The sequence below is a fragment of the Prionailurus bengalensis genome, chromosome E4 (assembly GCF_016509475.1).
Source record: "Prionailurus bengalensis isolate Pbe53 chromosome E4, Fcat_Pben_1.1_paternal_pri, whole genome shotgun sequence".
NCBI classification, from domain to species: Eukaryota; Metazoa; Chordata; class Mammalia; order Carnivora; family Felidae; genus Prionailurus; species Prionailurus bengalensis.
The window spans coordinates 30,852,661-30,880,366 of record NC_057360.1 but is presented as its reverse complement, the minus strand read 5'-3'; the positions used below and the strand labels follow the sequence as shown (position 1 = coordinate 30,880,366).

Sequence of the window (27,706 nt, the reverse complement as noted above, 5' to 3'; positions counted from 1 at the left end):
CTGACTAATTGCTGTTAGTGTATTCATTAATGAAGAATATTGTCAGGAATATGTCCTTCAACCATTCAAGCAACTCTTCATAAATTACAAAGAAATATTGGGTGTGTGCTAACAGTAAAATTTACATTTCATTCACAAGTAAAAATCAGATTAAATAGAACTTTGTGATTTTGGTAATTGCAGATGAATGCATATTTATTTCCTTCGGTAGCTCTTGTGTGCTACAGAAGGAATAGAGTATATTAAGGAACTCTAGTAATACCACATTAAATTGTGTTTAACATAAAAGCAGGTTGAGGGGGACAGTTGCCTTAGTGCTTCTTCAGTCTAGAGCTTGAGGTATTTCTGCTGCTGGCTTATTCCATGGGTTTGAAGAGAAACAAGAAGAAAACTTCTACTTTATACTCTAAATACCTGAATTATCTGAGAAACCAAAGCCCAGTAATTTGTTCCTAGCAGTTTATATGGCTGTGCTTTCATAGATCACTTCTGTGATGTATTCATATTATGTTATTCTTTATGAATAGTATATGAGAGAATCCTTAGCTTTTGTATTTTGAAATTATTTGATTAGGTGGTAATTTTAAGATGTAAAAGTACAGGAAAAAATTAAGTATAAATTTGGACATTCATATTTCAAGAGAAAAAAAATACTTGGATAATTACAAGTTATGTTCAAATCATAGGATTTCAGAAGAAAGAAAGAAGCTAAGAGCTTTTTATGTGCCTGGCATTGTCCTTATATGCTTTTATATAAAGCATGTGTGTCTAATTTTACACAGCTAGTAGATGGCACAATCAGGATTCAAACTAGACTCTCTCTGACCATAATGTTCCCTACACTTAGAAGCACAAGATTAGTTTCAGCCTTCTTCATTTTATCAGTGATGAAAAAGCTCAGAGGTTATGAATTACCCTTAAAAGCAAAGTTAGAGATAAGTATCACAGCCAGAATAAGAAACAATTTCCTGATGACTAGTTTTATGTATGTTTTATTATATGAATTTATATTTATATTTATAAATAGATTATTTAGATTACAGTATTTCAAAATAGGTTTCTTTAAATAGATTTAACAGTTGGCGAACAGGTATTCTCTAGTTTATATTTTTCTCCTGAGGATCAACTCGTACTAAATTCATTTATTTTTGAATTAAACATGTCAACCTTAACAAGTAAGGGCCCCTTTTATTAATTTGCAAGCTTATCTTCTAAGTAAACCCAACATCAGAAACTTGAATATGAGTGTCTCAAATGAGTAGGTTAGCCATTTTTAATTAGAATAATTTGAACTGAATTTATTAAGTATATTAACACAAATTCTTATACTCTGGATATTTTTGTTTGGAGCCTCATTCAGGACTTTAATAACCTAGTGAACAAAGAATGCAGACTATAAACAAGACATTTGTTTAAGGGTATGTAAATATGACTAAAGTCATCACAACCCTCAAAAGACATTCACTCTAATAGAAGAGATGCATATGTAAATAATCACATACAATTCAAGACAGAATGGGAAAAGAACTTTGAGGAGTCCAGAGCTTGCCATCTTGACTGTAATTATCAATATCAAAGTACAGAATGTAAAATTCCTTGATGACTTCATATAGGTAATTATATTCTATATAGAGAAATTACTTTAAAATTTTTCCTAAGAAAATCCAATGTTTTATTTAAAATACAGTAATACCATTTTTTGACAGCAGAAATTCAGTTTCTTTGCCATTTTAAAAATGGGAATTTGAGCTTTGACTTTAAATCTTTCAAAGATCTCTTTATTCTGCCTTTGCTGAAGAGTTGTGTAGAGGTATAGGAGGAAAATGGTGAATTAGCCAGTTTGAACTGGTTTAAACTTTTGCAGCCAGTTGCTAAAGTGACTTTAAATAAAAATCTGTAGTCTCATCTCTATTTCATTATTTCCTGAATGACTTTTACTCTATTAGCATGTATCTGCCAGTACTTTCTCCTACTAATTAAATATTAATTTCTGAGCTGTTGGCATGGTGACTTGATTTTTAGTGTAAGATCACAAAACAATTTTAGTTTGTATAAATCTTTCTAGTAAACAGGAAATACTCATTTGCACATGTGTATTTTCAAACTTCATTTATTTAATGACTTGCAGTTTGCAAGCTTAAGATTTTTGTATGTAGTTTTGAATTACTATCAAAAAGCATTAAAAATCTCTCAGATTTCAAAACTTTAAAATTATGAGCCATGGTTAGTAGTCAAGAAGAGGATAGAATTTTTAAATGAGTGGCAAAGCAAAAAAAATACAAAACAAAACTATACCCTTTTTGAAGTATTTATATTTTTATGTGTTGTTTTTTGAAATGAAGTGAAAAGAAATACTCCTTAAACTTTTCTTTAGCTTCATTATTTAGCAAGAATAGGATCAACCTGATAAGGCAGAATCATTAAAATTTTTCTTAAAAACTTCATGGGTTATCTTGAAATCAAATTAGAATAAAGTGAAATTTTAGCTCAATTATTTTTAAAAAGTAATTTCTCAGATTTTTTTTAAAGCTCCTGGAGCTTTTTGATAGTGAAGATCCCAGAGAACGTGACTTCCTGAAGACTGTTCTGCACCGAATTTATGGGAAATTTCTTGGATTAAGAGCATTCATCAGAAAACAAATTAACAACATTTTCCTCAGGTAAACTGGTCATATATTCATATATAGCACTTTTCCCCTTCCATGTTTTCTTTTTATTCCAGTTCCTTTAATTTTTATATCTGAACTTTTGATAAGTATTTGAGTCATTTTTAGCCTGTTTTGTGGGTGTCGTGATTGCATGTAACTTTTTCAAAACTTGCAACTTTACTTCTCATCTAAGTGGACAATAGTTATGAAGACTGTTTAGAATAGGTAATACCAATGTTCATGTTTAAGGTTTATTGAGGAGAATTTATGTCTAGTTACCTACTTCTTTGAGCCTCTTGTTTAAAAAATTGTGTGTAAATATTTAAATCAATAGCTCTTGAAAGTAGTTTTGATTTTCTGGCAAAACTAATTAAATTTATATGGAGTATATATTTTGACTATAAGTGATAATCTGTTAAGTAATTGCTTCTAATTAGGAGATTTTGCTTTAATGTAACCACATTTAGGCTTGGTTTATTTGGAAATGTGGCAGAATTAGGCTAGCATTCGTATGATGTAACAATTCGAGATCAGAAATGGCTGCCTCCTTGAGAGACTGCATCTTCCTGAGGTCTCTGTCCTCCTAAGTCTACTCTAGTCATGATACTTCCCTGTCCTGTAGTCATTTGAGTTCATGACTTCTGCTTTAACAGCAAGCCTAATCTTGGAAAGCTAGACAGCCTGTTTAGTTTAGGTTTAGAGAAACTATGAATAAAAGTGGCTTGATTCCATATGGGTCCGTCCTTACCTCGTAGATTTTCCTGTGGGTGGCGGTTTCCTATTTTGAAAAGTATTTCTTTGAGAAAACCCATCTTTCTTATACATTTTTAAGTAAAATAAAATCTTCCAGGTGAAATAATATTCTGTTATCTCTGCAGCTAGATTATAGCAAAAGTGTATGTGACTTAATAGGAATTAGGCCTTATTTTATAAGATTGCTTAGAGGTAACTAGTTTGGGGCAAGATAGCTTACAAAGAATTCCTGAAGCACACTTGTAGGTTTCTTATAGTTGCCCTTAGGATTGATTTCTCTACTTTCCTGCCTCTTAATTTAGTTTTCTAATGTTTGAGTTTTCATTACACCTGTCTTTATTTTAAATTCAGGTTTATATATGAAACAGAACATTTCAATGGTGTTGCTGAACTCCTTGAAATATTAGGAAGGTAGGTCATTGTTTTTTAAGAGTTAAATAACTTTGAACGTTTTATGTATTAGAATCTTACTGGGGTTGGAGAAATTATTTTATATTTTAGAGTTTAAATATAGAGCACAAGACATAGCTTCTCAACTGAATTCTTTTTATAGCTTTTTAAGCGGTCAGCATATTAAAGTACTTGCCATGCAAGACATCTGTTTTAGAATAGGCTTCTTCCTGCTTTTGAAGCTGTGGCATGTTTTATGCCTGATCTTGCCAGACTGCCTCAGAAATTATAGGATCTGATTGGGAAGAAATGAAATAAACTATAGTGAATCTTTGATGAAGTTATAAGAATTCTTGCTGAGATATTGATAGGCCCTTCCTAATCCGTCTGTTCTTTTTAGAAGAATCTATAGCCTTTTAGTTTATGTGAACATTTTGCTTTCTGTATTCATCACATAGCAATATTAACTTGAGAAGATTAGGCCCCCTCTATTTATAGTTAGAGAGTGATTATGGAGAAAACTACTTCTTAATTTCAGATCTTTTAGCAAAGTAAGAGAAACTTCAGAATGTACTTCAGAAAATACTTCTGCTTCAGAAAATTTTGCAAGTTCTAACAACACTGTGATACTAACTCTCCTGTGGCTTTAGGTAGGAAAATAAAGGCAATGATGCATAAAGTGATAGGCTTTCTAGAAAATGAAGATAGAAATTACTTCCTGGGACTTGAATTGGCAGTCCCAGTTTTCTTTTTGGCATCATTGAATGACTTAGAAGAACAGAATTCATAAAGTCATTCAACACCAGGAGACTGAAGCAGAGCAGTGTTCCTTAGGTACTTACTCATGGATATAACTTTGGGAAATAAAGTAGTAACTACTTAACCCTTCCCCCTGCCTTTTTTTCCCTCCAGTATTATCAATGGCTTTGCATTGCCACTGAAAGCAGAACATAAACAATTTCTAATGAAGGTTCTTATTCCTATGCATACTGCAAAAGGATTAGCTTTGTTTCATGCTCAGGTAAGTTTCAGACAACTTTCAAATGAAATGAACATTGTTTCAAAGGCTGATATAAAGGCAGAGAAACTGAGAAATATTAAGGCAGCAATTTTAGGTATAATTAAGCAATTTGCTTTGTAAATTAAAGCAAACTTTCGTTATAATTTAAACGTATTACAATATTTAGCTTTATTAAATAAGCTCAATGCACTTTTAATGTAGATATAGGAGAGATAATATCCAGTTTTCTTGTTTTCTAGTCTAGGCCCTGACTTTGGAAGGCAGCTGTGCTCACCACTATACCACCAACGCCTAGGCCCTGACTTTGAATGAGTCCCACATATCTGCAGAATGTTCCATCTAGCCCTGATAGTGTAGTTGGACAATGATTTTAGTCTCTAGGAGTATGTAAATAATATCCTATCAGCATAGGTATACATGCAGAAACTTGCTGAAAAACTAAAATGTTAGCTGTAGTCCTTACATTCAGAAGTTACTATTGAAAAAAGAACATTTTTTGACCTATAAGTTACTTTTCAAGCTTAACAAGTGACACAGTTGTGAATATATTCATGGTTATATATTGGGTTAGAGTAAAATTTGTTAAAATGAGGTAATCATTTGTGTTAACTAAATATAAAAATCCTGCATCACTGTTATTTCTTTCAGTAATATTTATAAACTGTCCCTTGCATTTTAGCTAGCCTACTGTGTCGTACAGTTCCTGGAGAAAGATACCACACTAACAGAACCAGTAAGTGTCCTATTTATTTTTGTCTTTAATCTACATTGTAGCATTTCATTGTGGCTTTTTCTTTATACACCTGTGTAGAACTATCAAACAGTAGTAATATACTTTAAAGTCATTTAGAAGGAATGTTAGGTTAATCTGCATTCAGAGAACAGGGTTGGGAGGGGAAGTTCTTATGAGTTATAGGATGTCTCTTGAGTAGCTTAAATATAGATTAACACTAAAATATAGCAGAGATATGTGATGATAGGATCTAGTGACTTCATGTGAAATTTTACATACATATTGTCTTTACTGACAACATTTTTAATCTTCATTCACCTTTTAAAATTAAAACATACTGTGAGGGTCCCAAAACTATTCCCTGGAGTTTTGTTTTGTTTTTAGAACTAGGATTTTCTCTCTTATTAATAATAAACTACATGATAGGGATTGAAAACATGTCCTTGCCTTTGGTGATACAGATGTATTCTTGGAGTAAAGGTTGTTTATGAATCAGCATAGCAATTCAGTCTGAATTCTGTTGACTGTTGCCCACAGATTCAGGAGAGAATAAAAATGTTACTATGAAAATTGAACATTTAAGAAAAACAAAAGGTAAGGAGAAATAGAAACGTATGAAAGCAGAGAAAACAACCTTTTTACATTGATGAGTATTTTGACAGAATGTTTTCTAGGTATCCTTAATCTAAATATCTAAGAGTTCTTGAAGAAAAGCAAAGCATTTAAAGGATTTAAATGAGATTTTCTTTATTATGAAGTTACTGAGGCTATACCTAGGGATGCTTGAAAAGATTATAAACTTAGTAGTCTTCCTCTGATTGAACTTTGTGTAAATGAACAAAAGATATTTTTCCACTCCTAATACTTTTGAGTTTTTGAACTTTTACAATTGCAAATCTTTCTGGAAACAGCTAAAAAATAGTTTTTTCAAGACTAATCAGGAGAATTAGGAGCCTAGTATTACATGAAACCACATAAACCTCTAAAGTAGATTAAAACATAATATAAATCCATGGTACCTCTCATCAGACTTCAGACAAAATCCATACCATAGTAAGTCATGGTTCATAGTTGAATTGTAGACAGATTAAATAATTTAAACAAATTAATATGGGATGGATAGAGAAGAAAGGTTATTTCTTTTTAAAGAGTAGATTAGGGAGGATGATGGCCAGAGATCTTTCTTAGGGGAGCTGAGTTAATGGAAATGGGAACAGGATGAAGAGGTAGAAAGGTAAATGTCCAGGTTGACAAAGGAAAATATTTTTCAGTTCATAATGATCTGTACAGGTATATAGATCTTTCCATTTCTCCCATAGTCCATTCCAGCACCAAAATTATGGCCATGTTACTTGGGTTTGAGCCTTCATATTTATTCTCTAGAAACCTGGTATTCATATCTAAGCTTATTGCAAATTATAAGTAAGTCAGAACTTTGGCTAGTTTATTACATTATTTAGGTACCCAGATCTTCAATTGAAATTATTTTCTAAAATGGAAATGGCTTTAATGTTACTTCTCTTTGTGAAAGTAATGTGTGTTAATTTGGTTCACACAATACAAAATCGTAAAGCACAATGTGGAGGAAGTTCCTTAAAATCTTGTCACCTAAAAGAGAACCATTTAAGTTGATGAATATATTTTCTAGAAATTTTTTCTATATATATGTGTGTGTGTGTGTGTGTGTGTGTGTGTGTGTGTAGGTTCAGTTGTAGGACAGTGATCAGGTGTTTTTACTTCTCAGTATAATGTGGCTATCTTTCCATATTAATCTGTTTTATTGCTTTCACTGGTAGCATTGAATTCCACTATATGGATCATCATAACATATTTAATCAGTCTTGAGTTTATGGACACATGAGTAGTTGAAACATGTTGCTGGGTGAGGGGATGTTTAGGGTGTTAGAATTGTTCTGTGTCCTGTCTGTGGTGTTGGTAACAAAAGAAAATCTATGTGTATATAAAAATCCTAAGAACAAACAGTACACACCTACACACACACACACACGAATTTTACTATATAAATTTTTTTTAAGTAAAAATTTTTTTTTAAAAGCAATCTCTACACCCAATGTGGGGCTTGAACTCATGACCCCAAGACCGAGACCACATTCATGCCGTACTGAGTCAACCAGGCACCCCATGTATATATATGTTTAAAAATCATTAAAATTAAAACCATGTTGCTGAGTCAAAGAGTACTTACTTGGAAATTTTAACATATTCCAAGCTGCCTTCCAAAAAGTCTGAACAATTTAATACAGTCCAGAGTGTGAAGATGCATTTTCCTTCACCATGGCCAATGCTGAATGTTACGCTTTAAAATATTTGCTAGTCAAAGAGGTAAGAAATCTTACTTTAATAGGTTTTTATTACTACAAGGATTAAGCCATCCTTTTATGTGGTTATTGATCAGTTACATTTCTGTGTTCTTTGCCTACTTTTAATCATTTTCCTGATATATTTTGCAAATAGTTTTTATGCATTTGGAGTTTTTAAATTTGAATATAGTTTTGTGTTTAAAGTTTATTTTGAGAGAGCGAAAGAGAGTGCAAGCGGTAGAGGGGCAGAGAGAGGGAGAGACAGAACCCCAAGCAGGCCCCGCAAGCTGTCAGCATGGAGCCCGACATGGGGCTCGAACCCATGAACCATGAGATCATGACATGAGCCGAAATCAAGAGTCAGACACTTAACCGACTGAGCCACCCAGCGGTCCCTGAATATAGTTTTCAATCTTTCCTTAAAGAACTGAAGAAAAATGTTATGTAGTGGAATCTATTCATCATTATGGTTTCTGGCTTTGATGTCGTACCAGAAAAATCCTTCTACCCTTTAAGATTATAAAAATATTCTCCAGTATCCTATTCTAGTTATTTTATGGATTTCGTCTTTACCTATAAAATGTTTATTCCATCAGTAATAGTTTCCTAGGGCTGCTATGAATTACTACAAACTTGGTAGCTTAAAATAACAAAGTTATTCTCCCAGAGTTCTGAAGGTCAGAAGTCCAAAATCAAGTTGTCAGCAGGGGTACACTCCCTCCAGTTGCTCTAGGGGCGATTCCATTCCTTGCCTCTTCCAGTTTCCCGTGTCTCCAGGCGCTCCTTGGCTTGTGGCGTTGCTCTACACTCACACTGCTGCCTCTTCTGTCTGTCCTCTGTGTCTTTTACAAGGACACATCACTGGATTTAGGGCCCATGCAGATAATGATGATCTAATCTTGAGATCCTTAACTAATTTTATTTGTAAAGACCCATTAAGTCACATTCATAGATTCTAGACATTAGGACACAGATATTTTGAAGGGCCATCATTTAACCTGCTACACCATTTGAAATTGAAATCTGTGTGTGACAAGGGTGAAGAACTGGTCTTTTTTGTTGCTTTTTATTAGTTTTCTGTTGCTATGTAACAAGTTATCACAAAATTTAGTGGCTTAAAACAATCATTTATTAGCTCATAGTTTCTTTGAGACAAGAATCCAGGCATTACTTACCTGGGTCTTCTGCTTCAGGGTCTCCAACTAGGCTGCAGTTGAGGTATTGGCCCTGGCTGGGCTCTCACAGAAAGGATCACATGAGGAAGGATCTGCTTCTGAGTTCATGTGGTTGTTGGCAGAATTCAGTTCCTCAAGTGCTGTTGGACTGAGGGCCTCAAGTTCCTAGCTGGCTCTTGGCTAGAGACTAGCCTCAGTGCCTAGTCAGTTCCTGACTAGGAACTGCTCCAACAGAGCAGCTTGCTTGATCAAAGCTTGCAAGATGAGAAGGCTCTTGACAATCTCCTAGTAAGATGGAAGTCACAATCTTCTATAACCTACTCATGGAGGGGATATTCTGTCCCTTTTGCCACATTCTGTTGGTTAGAAGTCACTAGGCCAGCCCAATTTGAGGGGATGGGATTATCCAAGTATGTGAATTCAGGAAGTAAGGATCATGGAAGATCATTTTAGGAGTCTGGCTAGCAACACAGCTACGTTTTTTCTTTCTAAACGGGAAGACAGCAGTCCAAGTACCACCACTTAATTGGCTAATTCATCTATTTTCCATGGAACTGAAATGCCACCTTTTTCATACATATATACATATATGTACATGACTGTAGATAGTCTTGTTTCCTATCCCTGCCTGCTTCTTTAAATAAACTCTACACCCTACACCCAACATGGAGCTTGAACTCATGACTCCCGAGATCAAGAGTTGCATGTTCTACTGCCTGAGCTAGCTACACGTCCCTATTTCATATCTTTTTGCCCGTTTCTGTGCTGATATCATCTCATTTTAGTTGCTAATATCAGTAATATGGGTTCCATTCCGTTAATTCTCCCCCTCCCACCCAGAAAAGTTCTTGGTTATTTGCTTACACTTACAGATTATAGAATAAATGTTTCTAGTTTCAGAAAGTAATTCAGTTGGTATTTGATTGAAATTACATTAAATATAGGAAAAATGTATGATATTGAATCATCTCATCTATTTGTAGTCTCTCACGATCAGTAAACATTTCTTGCAAATTTTATTCTTTATGTACATTAGTTTTTGTTAGGAAATGCACCTTTTTTAATTATTACTGATACTTTGTTTTACAAAGGTATTGATTTTTATATATATCTGGCCACATTGAATTTGGCTACTCATTTTAGAAATTTTGTTGTTTTTTAATTTTTTTAATGTTTATGTATTTCTGAGAGAGCGTGCACGTGTTAGCAGGGGAGGGGCAGAGAAAGAGGGGGACACAGAATCCAAAGCAGACTCCAGGCTCTGAGCTGTCAGCACAGAGCCTGACGTGGGGCTCGAACTCACAGAACTGCAAGATCATGACCTGAGCTGAAGTCAGATGCTTAACTAACTGAGCCACTCAGGCGCCCCAGTAATTTTTGTTTTTTAAATTAGGGAGTATATAATTATTATATACTTAGACAAATAAGTATAATTTTGGTATTCCTGTCCAAGAATATTCATTGGATCCTTTTTATCTTATTGGACTGTCTCCTGAACAGTGTTCTTCCTAATTTGAATAAGTGTTTATTACAGGACCAGGCTATTGAATATAACTGTAACTGGATTATAACTATAAAATAACCTAAAAGGCTGTCAGATACATTTCCACGAAAGTACCAGGCCCTGATGGTTTTACCACCTGTCTCCAAGAAATCACTATATAAGATGATTGCTGATGGTTTCTAATAAATTCTCTTTATTCTAGCTTACTAAATTCTTATCAGAATATATAGGCAGTCAGACATTTTGAACAACTGTTCAAAATCTTGAGATGATCATATAGTTTTTTTCCTTTTTAACTTAGAACTGTTAATGAGTTGAACTATCCTGGAATTTCTGGAATAAGGCATAATGGGGCAAATATTGTCCTGTTAATGTTCAGTTTAGTACAAATCTTTGCAATTATGTTCACTTAAATTCACGATCCCTTCCATGTATCTTGGTGATCAAGATGGTGCTAGCTATCAAATAAATTGGGAAGCTTCCTGGCTTTCTTGGTGCTTCAAATGGTTTTAAGTAATAGAAATTCTTTGTTCCTTATTTTCTCCCTAAAGTAACTTTCCTCACTCATGCCACCAAGTCATTATCATACTTTCCTTTATTTTCTTCCTAGTAAGTAGCACTTAACTATTAAAATTACTTACATGTTTCATGAATAACTTCCATTGGTCTCCCTGCATTTTGAAAATCCGGGTCACCAGTCACCTGTCTTGTTCATCACTGTTTTCCTAGCATCTAGAACAGTATCTGGTACAGACACACTCAGCAAATACTTATTCATGGAAGTGTAAAGCCGAGCAGAAAGTCTGGGGATACACTTAAATATTGATCTACTTCAGAATGAATGTTATGTAATCACAATTACTAAAAATTTCCTGGGATTGACCAACTTCATGGCTTAATTTGTGCTAAACTTCTTTTTTGCAGGTGATCAGAGGACTGCTGAAATTTTGGCCAAAAACATGCAGTCAGAAAGAAGTAGGTTTTGTTAAACAAAAATAGTACAATGTCACTAAAACTTCTTAATCTTAGGGCTTCAGTATATAAACCACGCAGCTTTGGGCTTGGCTGTATTGTTACTGCTACCTAGCAGGAGCTGGTTTTCTGGGGATTGAAGAGACCTGGTGGGATAGCTGAGCATTATAGTAAATTGTGTATACTATCAAGACCTTTTTTGTCCCTGTGTAATTTATAGATTAGCCTTCTCATTTGTAGTTTTGTATGTTATCTTCATAAAATTTGTCATATTTATTAAAAGAAAAATTTTTTTAACCTAGGTGATGTTTTTAGGAGAAATTGAAGAAATCTTAGATGTCATTGAACCCACACAGTTCAAAAAAATTGAAGAGCCCCTTTTTAAGCAAATATCCAAGTGTGTCTCCAGTTCTCATTTTCAGGTATGATGTTTTCAGCGAAGCCATTTTTTTATACTAGCCTTTCCTTTATCTTTTAGTTTTGACGTTTCTAAATGTTTTTTTAGGTTGCAGAAAGGGCATTGTACTTCTGGAATAATGAATATATTCTTAGTTTGATTGAGGAGAATATTGATAAAATTCTGCCAATTATGTTTGGCAGTTTATACAAAATCTCCAAAGAACACTGGAATCCGTAAGTGTCTTTTATGTTGATCGCGGTATTCTGATATTTGTGCTTTTTGTCTTTGAATCTCCTAACTCATACATGAAACCTATACAGATTTGGAACTTATTCTAAGGTTAACATCAGTTTCATTCCATTGTGCACTCGATATACATATAGTTTCACAGAGCTGTAAATACATGTATGTTGTTAATTTCAGTTTAAAATTGCAAACCCCCCTGAAGGTAGGACGACCTGGTGTGACATTCTGCACCAGTGTGTGGTCAAACCCAGTGGGGGAGACCAACCGAACATCCGCCAAGGATGCACAGACCTCGAAGGTTGGTGCTATCCCAGGGAGAAGCGGAGGTGCTTAAGGTGTAGATGTTTAGACTACATATATTCCAACCTCTGTAACACCCTTATCCTCCTTTGTGGGTTTTTTGTTTTGTTTACAAGTTATGATAGGTGATTTTTTTCATCTTTTAACACTGTTAGCTTGAGACTGGAGAGCAGCCATGAAGATAACCATAACGCTTTAAGAGTTTAAGCATGATAAGAAAGACGTGAAATTTTGGAATCAGACCATCTCTATCACCCCTGGCTGTGTGACCTTGAGCAAATTCCTAAACCTCTTGCACCCTTGTCTGTCGTCTCTAAAATGGATTAAGTGAATCAGCCACTATTTAGAGATGATAGTCATGTTGTATTTCCTATAACCCAGCACTGCTTACTTTCATTTTAGGACCATTGTAGCACTGGTATACAACGTGCTGAAAACCCTAATGGAAATGAATGGCAAGCTTTTTGACGACCTTACTAGCTCCTACAAAGCTGAAAGACAAAGGTATTTGGTATTTTTAATTACCAAGTTATCCATACACTTTAGGTTGGTTGAAGGTGATTTCAGTTCAATAAGGTATCTTGCCTAAGTTAAAATTAGTATTTAAGTCCGTCACATTAGAGAATTTCAAACTATATGCTTAAAACTCTTTTAAGTCATTTCCAGATAAAAAACTTCCCCTACTGGTTAGATTATGATTTTAATGTGGATTATAAATCCTCTCTTTATCTCACTCTGAGGCTTAGACTTTATCAGTCTAGCAGTATCTGCATTGTGAAATACACTCTCTGCCAAATTTACAAAATTTGATATCTTATGTATCTATGAAAATCGTCTTTGTCTGCTTTACTCTGCAGCTGCTCTTTGCACAAGTTTGGTAGTTTTAAGCCGCACATTTTAACGAAGTGGTATCTTAAAGTCTGTGTTTTGGGTTTTTTGTTTTTCAGTCAGAGGGAGCTCACATAGGTCTCTGGCTCAGTACTATCAATATTTTGTTCCTTGCAACAATATATAGGGATGATAGCACATACCAGCATTTACACACCTGCCTTAGTGATCACCTCTTTTCAAGAACTTCATATATAAAATGATCTTGTAAAAATCACTTCTCATTCATTTCAGACATCAGGTGGGTAGTAACCAGTCAGTATACCTGCGCCCACGCATCATTTGAGAATAATAGCTACCATTTACTTTTAAGAAGTTTATTACCTATTGTTTGTTTGGAAAAGCTGATCTCTTTTGACTAAAAAGTTCCTAATTGGGGTTTTCCTGTGGCAAGTAGAACAAGAATGGCTCCTCTTCAAGGGCATCCTAAAAAACCACGCCTTTCAGGCAGAAGTTAAACATTGGGCAGCAGTGGGAAGAAAAAGATGATTTTTATAACAAAAAGATAACTTGTATATTTCATACGCCTAACCGTTATCTGCAAAATGATAATGGCATATAACTGTGGAACTGTAAGTCCATGGGGTGTTTTGTTTTTTTAGAGAAAGAGAATCCTAAAAAGGCTCCATGCTCAGCGCAAAGCCTGATGCTGGGCTTGATCTCACGACCCCGGGATCATGACCTGAGCTGGTATTGAGAGTCCGACGGGACACTCAGCCACCCAGGCGCCCCAGCCTATGGTTTTTTCACATGTTCATATAGTCCTTCAGAACAGTTTGGTCTCAGTTATTCACAGTTGTTTCCCTTAGAACTGAAATCAAATAGTTGAAACATATAAAATATTCTGAGTTTTGTTTTTCCAGAGATGATTCAAACTTTAAAGTTCTCATGACATGTAAGAGGTGAGAGAGAAAGAGACTGGTTAGTGGCTAGAGAGGTGATTCTACCTGGAAGTGGCTCCAGCCTGAGAGCCAGCCCTTCTGTCTCTGTAAAAGGGTGACTGTGCCAACCAGGGTGACTGCAAGAGGTTTAGGTGAGAAAGGGAACGTAATAAAGCATGAACGACAAAGTGGTCATGGAAGTGAGAACATGTAGCAGAGAGAAAGCAAGGAGTCACTCTGCGTTGGTACAGGAGAGTGACAAGAGTAATCAGGTGTCCAAGTAATTGGAGCTCAGATGCTTTAGGAGAGGGAGTTAAATGAAATGGGGGTGAACAATGCGTTCTCCAGCAGACTGCCAAACAGCAACTTTCTTCAGGCCCTAAATTAAAGGTTTCTGACTACAAAAATTTTGGTTTCTCTACAGAGAGAAAAAGAAGGAATTGGAACGTGAAGAGTTATGGAAAAAATTAGAGGAGCTAAAGCTAAAGAAAGCTTTGGAAAAGCAGAACAGTGCTTACAACATGCACAGTATTCTCAGCAATACAAGTGACGAATAAAAAAAGCCACCACCTCTGTTGGATAGGCAGTTTTGTACACTTTTTTGAAATATGTAAAAATTATGAGACAAACCTCTCAGTATAATACAATTAAAAGGCCAACTTTTTTTCTGGCAACTGTAAATGAAAAATATGGACTAAACATAGCCCTGTGCTGTATCATGGCCACAGTATATTGTAACCTTGTCTAATCATGGATTTATTGTGTCACTTCTACAGTTTCACAGAAATGAATGAACTTCATCATCTATGATATGAGTGAGCTAATTATGGGAGTGGTAAGAATTATGACTTGAATTCTTTTTTTGATTGTGTTGCACATAGATACAGTAGTCTGCTCTGTATATTTTTCCCTTTTATAATGTGCTTTTCACATTGCTGCAGACCTTAGTTACATCCTAGGAAAAAGAACTATGATGGGGGGGGAGTTACCTGCCCTAAGCCTTCCTTCACTAGAGTTGCTGCACTCTGGAATTTGAGCAGAAACTTAAATCTCCAGGCTTTTTAAAGCACAAAATATAAATAAAAGCTGGGAAAGTAAACCAAATTCTTTAGATTGTTCCTCAAGAATATCCCTCTTCATCTGCAACTCCCCACAGTAATGAGCCCAGATTTGTGGAGGCAGCACAGGTAAACGCTGAGCCTGCCTCTCAGTTCATTCCTCCTCTTCCTCCCAAAGGCTGAAGGCAGGGCCTTTCCAGTCCTCAGAACCTGCCCTTCCTTCCAGCCCCTGCTGACCCAGGGAAGGAGGCTTTGAGTCCCCCAGTGTGGTGACACAGAGCACTCACGGTCACTGGCTGGCTTTATTTAAAGGAAACGCACTAGGCTGCCCCTGTAGAGTTCTGAGCAAGCTGACTAGAGAGAGGTCTTGTATGTTTTCACTTGGTCAAGTATTTCTCACCTCTTTTGTTATGAGTACCATTCCAATCTCTTTACTTGCAGTTGTGTGGAAAACTGTTTTGTAACGAAAGATCTTCATTGGGGGATTGAGCAGCATTTAATAAAGTCTATGTTTGTATTTTGCCGATGTGGTCTTTGCTTCTTCCAGCTCTGAGACATCCAGAAGCAGTCTGCTGCCTCTTTATACAATGTCTGCCTAAAATTCTAAGTTCTAGGCTAGCCTTTTGTCTTCATGTCCTTCTATGTTCAGAGAACAGGCTCAAATTACCTTAAATGTCGGTTTTAATTAAAAATACTCAAAGTTTATAATAAATACTACTTCTTTGGGTGAGGAGTGGTTCAGGGAAACGGTGGCAGAGTCAGACATCAGACATTACAAACTCTCCACTCCTTTGCATTCATGAAGAAGTCTAGCGTTTTGCGTGCTATTCCTAGGTCACTGTACAAGCATCCCTTTTCACTTGCTGTGGCCCCAGGAGAAACTCTTCCTTTGGGTGCATGGCTCACAGTTTATGATCTCCAGTAGCCACCTTCCCCCAGCCATCCAGGTCCAGGGGCTCTGGCCGAATTGGCCACACTAACCCGAGGCCAGCCAGTGTTACAGCTGGGGGCAGCCCTGGAAGACCAGGGTGAGCCTACTACAGGACACAGCGTCAACGGCAAGCCCCTGCCTTTTCCAGAAAGTGAAGGCTAGGTCTGAATGTCTACGCAGTGGAAGACTTACACGTTTCTTTCACCGAAGAGCAGCCACAGTGGATTCTGACAGGCTGCGGCTGTAGTTATGAAAGTTTTTTTCTTTGGCAAGCTAAAAATACTTCCCAATTATCTACTTATCCTAAAGCGCATTTAAGAGCTCTCAACTTTCCACAATACAGGAAATGCAGTTTTAGTGTGTTTATTTGAGCTAATTTTATTAGATATTGAAGTATTACTAAAGTGGTGTCATCTTTAGAGACAGAACACACACTCGCGTTTTCCAACGTTGTTAACGTAAGCTTCTCTGCCTGGCTTCGCATTTGCCTCACAAAAAGACTGCACAGAGACGAGATCTAGGCTAGCGTGAATGTGCATGCTTCTCTGGCATCGCAAAGTACCAGGGAATATTTCTTGGCACAAGTTTACCTTTAATAATTCCTCTTTAAACTACCTAAAGCCAGGTTATGAAATCCAGTGTTACCAAGTCCTCTTTGGAGCAAAGGGGCATGTAAGTAATTTGAAACTCTGCAGACAATTCTCAAAACTTTAAATCGGCCGATGTGAAAAACATTTCAGTACTCATCTTTGTCAAAAGCTAAGCTGAAGGCTTTGGGGGTCACACTGAGTACCCCTTTCTCAGCTGTTTATAGGACAGGAAGAGAACCCCACTTACGCGGCTAGCTCTGCCACTCTTCCTGACTGCCTGCCTGCCATCCATCGCCACACCCCACCCCGACCCTTCCTTGGACGCATTCATGACCTACCTCGGGAGTCCAGATCCCTCCATCTCGGGAGTCCGAGCTCATGCTGCCATTTGGTCACAGAATGAAAGTGTACCGGTGCCTACTGATTTAGCAGGTATTCATACTGGCACACTGACTCCTTTTGCATTAACCTAACTTTTATTTACCTGTTAATAAAATCATCAAGATACATTGAGTAGGCACCTCCTATGTACATATGGCCCAGGGCTTTTGCATGTTAATGACTCTACACTCTTACACCTCCATCAACAAATATTCTAGCCAGACAGGTAGGTGGCTAGTCAGTCCACAAGAAATCGTATTCCTGGTTTCTAGTAGCTTTACAAAAAAGTCCCATTTCTTATTTAACAAATGAGAAAGCGTGCCAGGAGGCCAGATGATGTAACTGGCAGATGACGTCAGAGACGACAGGGTTCTTGCCTTTGGGTACAGGGTGCAGAGGTTTCAAAGCATAACCTGTACATCTGCAGAGTCAGGATTTGGGGAAAAAAGAAAATCACACTCTTCTGTCCACTTTAGAAAACTACTAGGGCGGAAGGGGAAGCTAGAGTAAAATGTAGAGCCTTCATTACCCCATTAGAGCTTAACTGTGCACCAAACCAAGTAAGAAGAAAGGCAACTTCCACAAACCTTCAGAAAAGTTGATACAGATCTAATTCCATCTTCCACAATCCCTCGCCATCTGTTCATTAATAATTTAAATACTTAAATAAGTTTTAGGTTACCCACTGGCTCTGTTCCATTAGGCTTTAAACATCCTCTTTTGGGGCCAGGTTAGAAGCTGCAGGCTGGCAGGCTGTTCCTCCCAGCAAGGCCCGTTTCAAGAGAGCACAGGATTGCCGGCGGCTCGTTTCTCCGCGCGGAAGTGACCAGAACTTCCGTTGCTGTGAGCAGTTCTGCGAACACAAGGCCACTTCAGCTTATGTGGTTCGCCGCCTGACCTCTTTTTTTAAGGTACCTCTTTCTGATCTTGATCATCCATTTCACACTCAGCTTGGCAAACTCCGCTGCTTTAAATAACGCCAAGAAGGCCCCACAGAGCAGGGCGATTGTGTTCCAAGGATTGGCGGTGATTATCTGGAAAACAAATGAACACAAGTGTATCAGGTTGCCTCAACTTGGATTCCTAGGTCACACGAGTGTTACTGTCAAGATCCTCCTGCCTCAGATTATTGGAGCGACAAGAAAAACACTTGGGTTCTAAAACGGCCATGACTCTGTACTTCATTCTGACTAGACCTTTAATGTGTGCAGCTCAAGTCTGAGAAGAAAAATACTAATCCCTTCCTACTATGAAGTGATCCTGAAAAGAACTTTCTCAAAAAAGTTCTGCACAAGTTAGATATTCAGTACTGAGGTTTAACTTTCTAGCCTAATCCCCAGAAGTGGCTTGGAGACAAATTTCCCCAGAACTACCTACTCCAGAAGGTCAGTTACTCGTTTTCTTCCCGTCTCACACTTACTCACACTTGCCCTCCACGCAGTCCAGTGACAGTCTCACCCGCCCGGACGTCTGCCTTCAGGCCATGCCCTGAGCCCCCCAGCCTGCGATGCTTTCCTCTTACTCGAGTTCACTGATCCTTCACGGCTCCGTGGAGCCCTCTCTGACCACTAAGCCGAGAAACCCTCTGGCAGAAACATTTATCCCACAAAGCCCTTTCTTTGGCAGCTACTTACTGTCTGGAATGAGTCACTTCACAGCTATCGACTACACTCACTAAATGTTAAACGCTTCTAGGTCAAGGTCACAGCTTGGATTTCTTTCTGAGTCCCCAGCATGGTACCCACAGCACTTTCAAGTCTGTTCAGCAGGGTGACCTTGGACAATCTGAGCCTCAGGGTCCACAGATACAAAACGGTTACACCGGCACCACTGTTCAGGACCATGATGAACCGGAGTGATGACACGAGAAAAGCAGGCCTCGAGCGTGGGCTTTACTCGTCTCAACGGGCACTTCCTACTGAATGGCATAAGTGAAAAACGTGTGCTCACACACTTCACGTGTAGAACTGAAGACGTTCACTCTTCCACCCAGATCCGGATTCAGCGAGCCGCACGCACCCCTGCATAAGCGGCCCTTCCCGTCCCCGGTTCGTGGTGGAGGTGCGTGATCAGGGAGCACTACAGGTCACACAGACCCTCCACCACATGGGCCTAGCCGTGCAAGGCGCTTCCCCTGAGCTCCGACCACATCAGCACGTTCTGGGATTACCTAAACGCCAATCAGTGTCAGATCTGGGACTGCCTCCGGGGGATGGTGTCTCCCCAGAACGGTCCTCTAGCAAAGCTGTCTTAGCATCCCTCCTCTTCCGAGACTGCGTCTGGGAATCTGGCATTAATTGAGGCAGTGTTCATTTTTACTTGTACATTTCTGCTCTGACAGATAATGATTATTATCCAACAGAGACCTATGAAAAAAGAATGGCTTCCAAAAAAAAAAAAAAAAAAAGAATGGCTTCCAGTAGCAATAATCTAGACATTAGCTTAATGCAACCCAGGTTTTCTACTCGCTCCACTCACTTAATACTACTAAGCAAGTACTCTGTGCTAAGTACTCTGTGCTAAGCACTCTGCCAGGCAGCACTTAAATAATGGCGGACGAAAGAGGAAGCCCCCACGTTCACGGGGACAACTGTCTAGTGATGATAAGATCAATTAAACACAAATACAGGACATGAATGTCATAAATGAAAAAATGATCTGTGCCATGAGAGAAGAGGAGGACAGCCTGGAAGGATGAGCCAAAATACCTCAGCACAGGGTGTTTGCTCTTGTAACCTTAAGTGATACTCACATCTTGGACTTTCTGGATGAAAGGATCTTTCCATTCAAAGACCACAAAAAACAACTGAGCGCTTTTTTCAGCGGCCGGCCTCTGGTCAATGTAGTTAACCACACTCGTCTAGGTAGAGAGAGGAGAAAGCGTTACAACCTCTGCGCCCCTGCCTCACCTGGGTTGCAGGAAAGGAGAAGGAAGTTAGGGGATCTTGGTCCTTGGTTCGCTTCACATCATCTTCTGGAGGGAGAAAGCCAAAAATCTCATACACAAATCCTGAAACTGGAACCAGGCCAAGACTTCGGTTTCCAGTTCTCTGGGAAAACAGCATCTGGGATGTACAATGGGTGTCCTGGATCGTCACCAAAATCTGTCCTGAGATATCTGGACTCATGATTAAATCGTATCCAAAGTATCACGTGAAGACCCAATTATAAGTCATAAAAGTCTCGAATTTCAAAATACTTGATCTTAAAAGCTAAGTCTTTCAACCCTTCAGGTCTTACACAGACAAAGCGCAACCTCACAGATCCGCCCTGCTGAGCACTCACTCCCTGTTAAGTATTTAGTAGGCGTGTCTGGTAAGATCTGGTTATGATTACTAGAAGCTGCTAATCTGCGTGGTATAACGGGGAGCGGCCGGTGCCAGAGGCAGAGCCCAGCCCCGGCCACAGGGCCGGCTCCACCACCGAGCTGAGCCTCACGCTTCACCACTTGCAGAGCAGCGGACAAAATGCCTGCATCACCGAGGTGTGGTCAGGATCAAATGAGATAAGACATGGGTATTTTAAACTTTAAAACACTACATAGGGGCGCCTGGGTGGCGCAGTCGGTTAAGCGTCCGACTTCAGCCAGGTCACGATCTCGCGGTCCGTGAGTTTGAGCCCCGCGTCAGGCTCTGGGCTGATGGCTCAGAGCCTGGAGCCTGTTTCCGATTCTGTGTCTCCCTCTCTCTCTGCCCCTCCCTCGTTCATGCTCTGTCTCTCTCTGTCCCAAAAATAAATAAACGTTGAAAAAAAAATTAAAAAAAAAAACAAAACACTACATAAAAAACATTTTTCAACTTTGTTCAAAAGGGTTCATGTCACCCACCGAAACACTTCCAACTTAGACAATCACGAATGGCACAAACATGGTAAAATGGACATGTTCGCTGGGACTTAGGTCCCTTTGGGTTCTGAACCGTGGGGCAAGCCGGGCAGACCCAGGCTGCACCTGACTACGGTGAACACATCGAGGCTCCTTTCCTCAGCTGCTGTGGGGCCAGAGGAGGAAGATCTCGGGAGTTCTCAGAGAAAAGCGTGGAGCAAAAATCCAGGACGTGACAGTTACCTTACAAACTGGGAACACTTTAGGGACCCACTGCCGGGGGGCTAGGGGGGTAGGTTCCACCTCCTGAGGCAGGAACAAAGCCTGTCCTCTTGAAGAAAACCGGCCTGAAGCCCTTCCCAAACCCTCCTCCTCTCCAGTCTGAGAGGCCAGGGCACAGGGAAGGGGTGGGCCCGGACGAGCGCATGACTTCTGCCCAACGACAGCCCCGTGTCGCTGGGAGTAGGTCCTACTCCAACCCAGGCCTTTCCCAGTGCCGCCCCTCGGGGTCCAGCCTGCTGAAACACCTCCAAGGAGGAGCCAAGTTTTCAGAACAGATTCCCTCGCTACCTCTGTAGGCACTCGGCCACTGATACACAGGACGGTGGCCTCAGGGTGTAGGTGTGGGTAAGGGGGCTGCCACCGTGGAGGTGAAAGTTCCAAAGGTAGGGGTGCAGCCTCGCTTTCAGTGATGACTGGCAAACAGCCCTGCCACGGCAACCAAAATGTCCCCTGCCCCCATCCCCACTGCCAGGCCCGTTCCCAAGGTCCTCCCCCATCCGCTGCTGAGACTGTAGCTAGAAACCTCGGGCACATCTGGTTCCAGGCTAGTGGGCTGAAAGCTTTCAATCACACTTCCCATTAGTAACCCATTTCTGAGTACATACCCCACATACATGACTTCCTCAGAAGTGACGTAAACATTACTCTTCTTCTAATGTTCAAAATACTCAAAAACGGAAAAAGGATGAGATCAAGAAATTAGTTCAAAAAGCAAGCTAATATTTTCCTCATGCATCTCAATGGACCCTCACGTGCACCACACTTCGGAGGCCACTGTATCTAGTCTGTCTTCCCTGCAAGTCCTCTATCTTCCACGAGGCCAGCGGCCTCTGACGGCCAAGAACACGGACTGTGCTGGGCGCGCCACCTGCTCTGTGAAATGCAGGCATCCCTGCTTGGCCCACGTGTCTGGGGAGGACCGGCTGCAGCCCAGGCAAAGGCCTAGAGCGTGCCCAGCCTGCGGGACATGGCCGCTCCCTGGCACGGGGTCCCTTCTCACCATACGACTTCCCCAAGGTCCTCTCTCCTGCGAAGCTTCTGTCCACCCCGGACTCCAGGGTGGAAGCGGCCAACGGTGCGAAGCACACCCAGCACGACCCACCTCCTGCCGGAACTCCACTGCTTCCCGCCCATCCTCCTCCTTGGTCTTCACCAGGGACATCTTGACCCAGGTGCGGAAGCCTCCAGAGAACTTCCAGCTGGAATAGGCGCTCTCGCAGGCCTGCATGAAGCCCACCCTGTCTGGGCTGGGCGGACAGAAAAGAAGAGGCCAAGTTAGGCCCAACAGCAGGATTCAAAGTCGGCTGGACTCAAACTCCAGCCCCTACTCCAAGCCGGTTTCTCGGCTACCGCCAAGAGGACAGGGCCCACTTCCTGCTTCCTTTCCAAGCTCTGCTTCTAGGCTTCTGAACAGAGGGAGAGTTGTCACCCGCCACGAGGCAGCTCCCCCCAACCCCTGCTCCCAAGAGCACTGGCCCTGAGCGGGCAGGTGCGCCCACCAGCATGACAACTCTGGCCCTCGGTGGCCCTGAGGACCCCTTGCTGGGCTGCCAGCCTCCCTCTGGGAGGCCCAGTGAGGGGAGGACAGCTCCTCGGCTCCACGCAGGGAGGGCAGAGGGAATGCTGGGGGACAGACAGGGTGGAAGACGCCACAGCAGAGGCTCCAAGCTCCAGATCAGGAAGGATGGAGCAGTGGTACATGAGCAGGGGAGGTGACCCATGGCCTCATCAGCCCGGGGGAGCCGCCTCTCCTCTGGGGTGGCTACCGCCCCCAGTGGGCACTCTGGGTCCCAGCGTGTCCCCCACACAGACAGGAAGCTTCATCCCCGTGTTAAAAATGTGTGGCAAACACACACCGCGCATTGGACATGCTGCCCACGACACCGCAGGGGAGACCCAGCAGAGGCAGGGACTGCCCTCAGGGGGCTCACAGGGTCCAAGGCAGCCTTAGCCCCCCGAACGGGCAGGACCAAGCCTCTGCCTCCAAGTCCAAACACTCGCCACACCAGACCCGCTTCCTTAGTGAAGCCAGGTTTCCTGGACAGCTAGGCTCCAGGTCAGTCCCTGGAGTTGCGCCCCCATCGCTGCCCCGCTTGCCCACCCCAGCCCGGGATGAGCAAGCGGACAGGAGACCGCGTGCGGCAAGCCCGGCATGGACTGGAAACGCCACCTTTGCAGGAACTCCTGGAAAGACGAGAAGAGGAGGTAATCGATGGCACTGAAGTCCTCGCTACTCTCATTCAGGCGGAACTGGAGAAAGACCAGCTCCCGCTTCTTCACTTCCCGGGGTCCCTGCACGATCAGGGCGGATTTCTGCAGAGAGACAAGGGCCAGAATCAGCCCTGTGGGAGCCCCGCCTGTGGCCCCAGAGACACTGAGGGTGACCAGCAAACTCCTCGCCCAGCGGCCCCCAGCTGACCACAGGCCACCCCTCCTGCTGCCCACGGCTGGCTCCCGCTCAGCCCCACAGCGCGACTCTCGGGCTAGCGCCTGGCCCAGCGCTGGGAGCAACCGTCCTCCGTTCATTTTCCTCACTGGCTGCCTGTGCTACGGATGCCCTCGGAAGGGACACTAACGTACGTCCAGTATGCGGACAAATGTCTTCTTCCGGTCTGTCGCTCTGCCATTAACTTTGTTTCTAATGTCACTTGTTAGATGAAGCTTTAAATTTGATACAGTGGTATCTGTAAATCTTTTTCTCTATGGCTTCCAGGTTTTGCTTGTGAAGGAAAACCAAAATTACATCGATGTTCTCCTCTTATAGCACTTTTTAAACTTTTTTACATTCAGACGTTTTATGTGCGTGGCTTTCAGCTTTGCATCTGGTGTGAAAGAGGAACCTACCTCCCGCTCCCCAGACGAGGGACAGATGCGGAGTTGATCCCTGCGGGTCTACACTGTTCTGCCATCTGACCGGGCAGGTCCCCTCCGCGACGTGCCTACCACCACCCCCAGCGGGTGACTGCCATACACGTGTTCTTCTCCATGTACTTTAAAACTGGACTGTTAAATTCCATGAAAAAACCAACTGGGACTTTTAACTGTGATGACGCTGGATTTACAGATTAATTACCATAACTGATTTACAGATTAATGAATTACAGATAAACATCTGTACGGCAGTAACCTCCATAAACGCTCTCCAGATGTCGAAGAGCGGGCACCATCAGGCACAGGTGCCACACGCACACTCTGCACATTAACGAATTGTGCCGCTCAGTCCTTATCCCACTTTGTGTCTATGCGATCCACGAATGCGAAAGAGGAACGTGTGCACTTAGTCACACTTCAAGGCAATGGAATTTTTTGTTCCTAATAGGTTTTGCCCAAAACATACAAAAGGAATGCTATTTTGCAAAGATCTGTAACTCTTAATTCTTAGTGGAGAATAGTATAGTTTTTTATCTGAATTAAACATCTCTTGTAACCCTTGGCACCCGGTACAGCAGTGTGACTGACGTTCACGTGCCCACTCGTTCTGCCTCTTGTTGCATTTTTCCCAGGGAACCTCCGTCCATCTATTTATTTTCAACCTTTCCATGACACGTTGAGTGGCAGCAGAGAATGCACTCTGTTCCCACTACCCGCTTCCTCCTGGAGAACTAGAACCGCTTCCCCAATCCCACATTTTAGCAGCACAGTCACCCTGCTGGAGCCTCATTTCTGGCCTCGGCCGTGGCCATGTGATGAAGTTCCTGGAATGTGCACCAAAGTGACTCATGAGACTCCACACTGTGCCCCGAAACAGGGCACCGCTTGTCCTCCACGTCGCACCCTCCCAGAGCGGAAAACGCATACACGTGCTGGCAAGCCATGGCTGACCACGAGGGCCAAGGCTGCACCACGGGGATGGTGGAGTGGCAGACAGAAGCCATCGCTGCCCGCCCTGGGAGGCGGCATGGCCCAACACGCCCACCGCCTGCACGCCCGACCGGCTCCAAAGAAACAGACTTCTCTCTGGTCTCAGCCACTGGGTCTGTTTGGGGTGTTTGCTTTTGCACAGCAGTTTAGTCTATTCTCTGCCCAATGCACAAAGTTATTTTCTGGAACTGGAGTGCTGTGGGAACCATCTAAAAGAGACAAGGACTTAACATCTGGACAGTGGGAATATGGCTGGCATTCCTACAAGCTGGAAAGACGGTGGCCCTAATTGTGGCAGAGCAAAGTGTGCAGTAAAAGTTAGCTAAACCAGGGGTGCCTGGGTGGCTCGGTCAGTTAAGCCTCCAACCTTGGCTCAGGTCATGATCTCACAGCCCTGCGTCCGGTTCTATGCTGACAGCTCAGAGCCTGGACGCTGCTTTGGATTCTGTGTCTCCCTCTCTCTCTGCCCCTCCCCCACTCACACTCTTTCTCTATCAAAAATAAGTAAATGTTAAAAAAAAAAAAAAGTCAGCTAAACCGAGGGCACAAGAGACACTAGAAAACAATGAGAATCTGAAATCTGACAAAGCAGGTCAGATGAGCACCAACCCCAGCCCTCGCGTGTCACTTTCACACAGACTAGCCAGGAGGCAGCCAGCCAGCAGCCTACAGGGTTCTGAGACCTCCTACTACAAACAAAGGAGGCGGAGCTGGAGCAGAGTAAAGGACAAGCCCACAAGCCAAGCATCAAGTCTGCAAGGTGTCAGCCTACACAGCAGGAAGCGGGTGCACCAGAGGGCATATTTTCTAAAGTCCACCCCAGGCATGGCGCCGGAGGATCTCTACCCAGGCAAAGTCTCCCAGTGGCCAAGGCCAGGGGCGATCAAGGACACAGATATCTAACCAAGGTGCTCCCTGGGTGCAAGATAGGATGAGCCACACCTCCCCCCTACTCAGGGAATGTCCTTGCTGCCACTTGCCAGGCCCTACTTCCCAGCGTTAAGTGCACATGTATGTGGGGGGGGGGGGCTCTCCTACCCTCCCCTGCGCTCCCCCATCCCTCCTCCTCCTCCTCCTCCTCCTCCTCCTCCTCCTCCTCCTCCCCCGCCACTGTGGGGCCTGAGGGCAGAACTCCTCTCCAAAGGAACCACATCTAGAACTGCTGGAGAATACTGACCTTCATCCAGAGCTGGCCGCAGTAACTGCCTTCACTGCAGTTTCCATACAAACAACTCTCCCTGGGGCGCCTGACTGGCTCAGTCAGTTAAGCCAGGATTCTTGGTTTCAGCTCAGGTCATGATCTCACTGTTCCTGAGTTCGAGCCCTGCACTGGACTCTGAGGCTGGACAGTGTGGAGCCTGCTTGCGATTCCCTCTCTCCTTCTCTCCCTGTCCCTACCTCCCCACGTGCACTCTCTCTCAAAATAAATGAATAAACTGAAAATAATTACATATATTAAAAAATAACTTTTGTGCTCTTATTTCATGGATGTTTATAATATTTAAATTACGTAATTACCGCAGTAAGCACAAGCAGCACACACAGGTTTGGGAATGAAGGCAACGGGCTCCTAGGAAGTGTCCGCTCAGGGGGCACCGACAGGAAGGACACCCACAGACCCGCATGTGCACTGCCCGGCCCTCCGACTGGTATGTTTCCCAGAGCGGCCAGCAAGAAGCGGCCGGGAATCCGCATGGTGTTTCTACGGCACATCCAGCTCTTCCTTAAAATGTTTACAAATTATTCTCCCTTTCCTTTAAATTAGCATCCATTGCCCTGTTCTGGAGTCCATTCTCTTTTATTCCTCTTGGTCCTCTCCTAGGCTGTCAGTTTCCCGTAAATGTCTAGCGAGCCTTCGCTGTCCATTCCCACTCCCGAGAGAAGGACCAGGGTGACTAGCTTAGGGCTGGGGTGTGGCTGTCCTCACCGGTTCTCCCACGGCGCCCCTGCCTGGGGCTGACGCTCCGTGGCAGCAGGCAGGCAATGCCAGGCCAGGTACTTGGCGTGTCTCTTGTGTGAAGATTCCTTCCCAGTACTCGTCCCCTCCCCTGCACCGTGGAGGCCCAGTCTCCAGTTCTGCTCCGTTTCTCTCTGCTGCCCCAGTGCCCAAGCAGGGAACCTCCCCAGGGCTTGCGTACATAGGAATGGCCCCTGGGCCTCGTACCGGAAGGAAACGCCGTCCCCAGCAGCTCTGCGCGCCCTGGGAGGGTAGGAGAGCAGCCGCCCGGTCCCGTGATGACTGTCCCGTGATGACTGTCCTGACCGCTGCCCTGCCCTTTGGGCGAGCTGACTCGGGAGCTGGGAGCCAGAAGGAAGGCTTTCACCTCTCCTGAAGCCTCTCCTGCGCCCGCTGTAGGGCGCGGCCTTTCTCTGGTTTGTTTGCTCCACCCACCTGACCCAACTTCTATTTCACACCGGCTCAAAACGCCTAGTCCACTGGTGATACCCCTCCTGGGTTTGTGGGACTTTTATGGATACTTTATTTTGTTCCAGTTTTTGCAGGCGAGGGAACCATTTGAGCAGGATCTCAGGAGGAGGCCCGGAACAA

At 42.4% G+C, this 27,706-nt stretch overlaps 2 protein-coding genes across 4 annotated transcripts in view; one reads left to right on the top strand and one right to left on the bottom strand.

Moving 5' to 3' along the window:
* The window catches only part of PPP2R5A (protein phosphatase 2 regulatory subunit B'alpha), a 65,779-nt gene extending 49,972 nt beyond the window's left edge, over positions 1-15,807 (top strand). The window contains exons 5-13 of the mRNA XM_043568384.1: positions 2,530-2,660; positions 3,753-3,812; positions 4,704-4,812; positions 5,492-5,545; positions 11,470-11,520; positions 11,820-11,939; positions 12,023-12,150; positions 12,866-12,967; positions 14,657-15,807. Of these exons, the coding sequence (XP_043424319.1) occupies positions 2,530-2,660; positions 3,753-3,812; positions 4,704-4,812; positions 5,492-5,545; positions 11,470-11,520; positions 11,820-11,939; positions 12,023-12,150; positions 12,866-12,967; positions 14,657-14,789 (888 nt within the window). The 3' untranslated portion in view covers positions 14,790-15,807. The remainder of the gene's footprint in view (positions 1-2,529; positions 2,661-3,752; positions 3,813-4,703; positions 4,813-5,491; positions 5,546-11,469; positions 11,521-11,819; positions 11,940-12,022; positions 12,151-12,865; positions 12,968-14,656) is intronic.
* A 1,461-nt stretch (positions 15,808-17,268) lies between these two features.
* PACC1 (proton activated chloride channel 1) overlaps positions 17,269-27,706 on the bottom strand; it is a 46,700-nt gene continuing 36,262 nt past the window's right edge. For 2 of the 3 annotated variants that reach the window (XM_043568386.1, XM_043568385.1), the window contains exons 5-8: positions 23,468-23,610; positions 22,400-22,544; positions 19,945-20,052; positions 17,269-18,226 (exon numbers count right to left, since the gene is read on the bottom strand). In XM_043568386.1, the coding sequence (XP_043424321.1) occupies positions 18,065-18,226; positions 19,945-20,052; positions 22,400-22,544; positions 23,468-23,610 (558 nt within the window). In that variant the 3' untranslated portion in view covers positions 17,269-18,064. Of the gene's footprint in view, positions 18,227-19,940; positions 20,053-22,399; positions 22,545-23,467; positions 23,611-27,706 lie in introns of those variants that run through there. The other variant, XM_043568387.1, reaches the window with a different exon arrangement.